The sequence below is a fragment of the Nestor notabilis genome, unplaced genomic scaffold (assembly GCF_000696875.1).
Source record: "Nestor notabilis isolate BGI_N333 unplaced genomic scaffold, ASM69687v1 scaffold25811, whole genome shotgun sequence".
Taxonomy (NCBI): Eukaryota; Metazoa; Chordata; class Aves; order Psittaciformes; family Psittacidae; genus Nestor; species Nestor notabilis.
Genome location: NW_009915544.1, coordinates 2,312 through 3,082, shown reverse-complemented (window position 1 = coordinate 3,082; position 771 = coordinate 2,312). Strand labels below are relative to the sequence as shown.

The 771-nt window shown below is 60.3% G+C and overlaps 1 protein-coding gene across 1 annotated transcript in view; it reads left to right on the top strand.

Annotated features, from left to right (window-relative positions):
- P4HA3 (prolyl 4-hydroxylase, alpha polypeptide III) overlaps nucleotides 1–771 on the top strand; it is a gene marked incomplete at both ends in the record, with an annotated part of 3,448 nt that overhangs the window by 1,003 nt on the left and 1,674 nt on the right. Inside the window, 3 exons of the mRNA XM_010024201.1 lie at nucleotides 116–167; nucleotides 310–467; nucleotides 553–729. Coding sequence (XP_010022503.1) covers nucleotides 116–167; nucleotides 310–467; nucleotides 553–729 — 387 coding nt within the window. The remainder of the gene's footprint in view (nucleotides 1–115; nucleotides 168–309; nucleotides 468–552; nucleotides 730–771) is intronic.

Sequence of the window (771 nt, the reverse complement as noted above, 5' to 3'; positions counted from 1 at the left end):
CACCTTCTCCCCTGTTCTATCTTCATGGTACAGCCACAGGTCCCATCCCCATCCCTGTGGTGTCCAACAGAGCCAAACCATGGGATGCTGACGGGCTCTCCATACCCCCATCCAGGCTGGAAACGTCTCCCATGCCTTGGGCCTCTCCAGGGAGTTTCTCCTTTATGGTATGTGCAGCAAGAGGAAGGGAGAGGTTTTGGGGTGTCCCCATCACCTCTGCATGGCACCAGCCTCCTTCACCCAGGGACCGGTGCCAGGGAAGGGAGGTGACGGGGACACAGCGTTTGGGGTGACACCTCCTCTCCACAGACCCCAGTAACCAAAGGGTGCTGAGGAACGTGGTCAAGTATGAGGAGCTGCTGGAGAAAGGGGCAGTGACCAGCACTGAGCCCCTGCGACGTCCCAATGGCACCCATCTACAGAGCCGTGACGCCTACGAGGAGCTGTGTCAGCGCCCGAGGGGGCAGGTAGGGATGGCAATGGGGTGCCATGGTCCCCACCCCACCACTGTCCCCCCTCTCATGCCCTCCTTGGTCTTCTCTCTCTTCCCAGTCAGCCCCAGAGCATCTCCCACACCTCGTCTGCTCATATGAGACCAACGGCAGCCCCTACCTCCTGCTCCAGCCTGCCAAGAAGGAGATGGTCCAGACCCGACCCTATGTGGCTTTGTACCATGATTTCATCAGTGACGCCGAGGCTGAGACCATCAAGGGGTTGGCCGGGCCCTGGGTGAGCTGTTCCCGTCCCCAGGGATGCCCTTCTCCTAAAGGA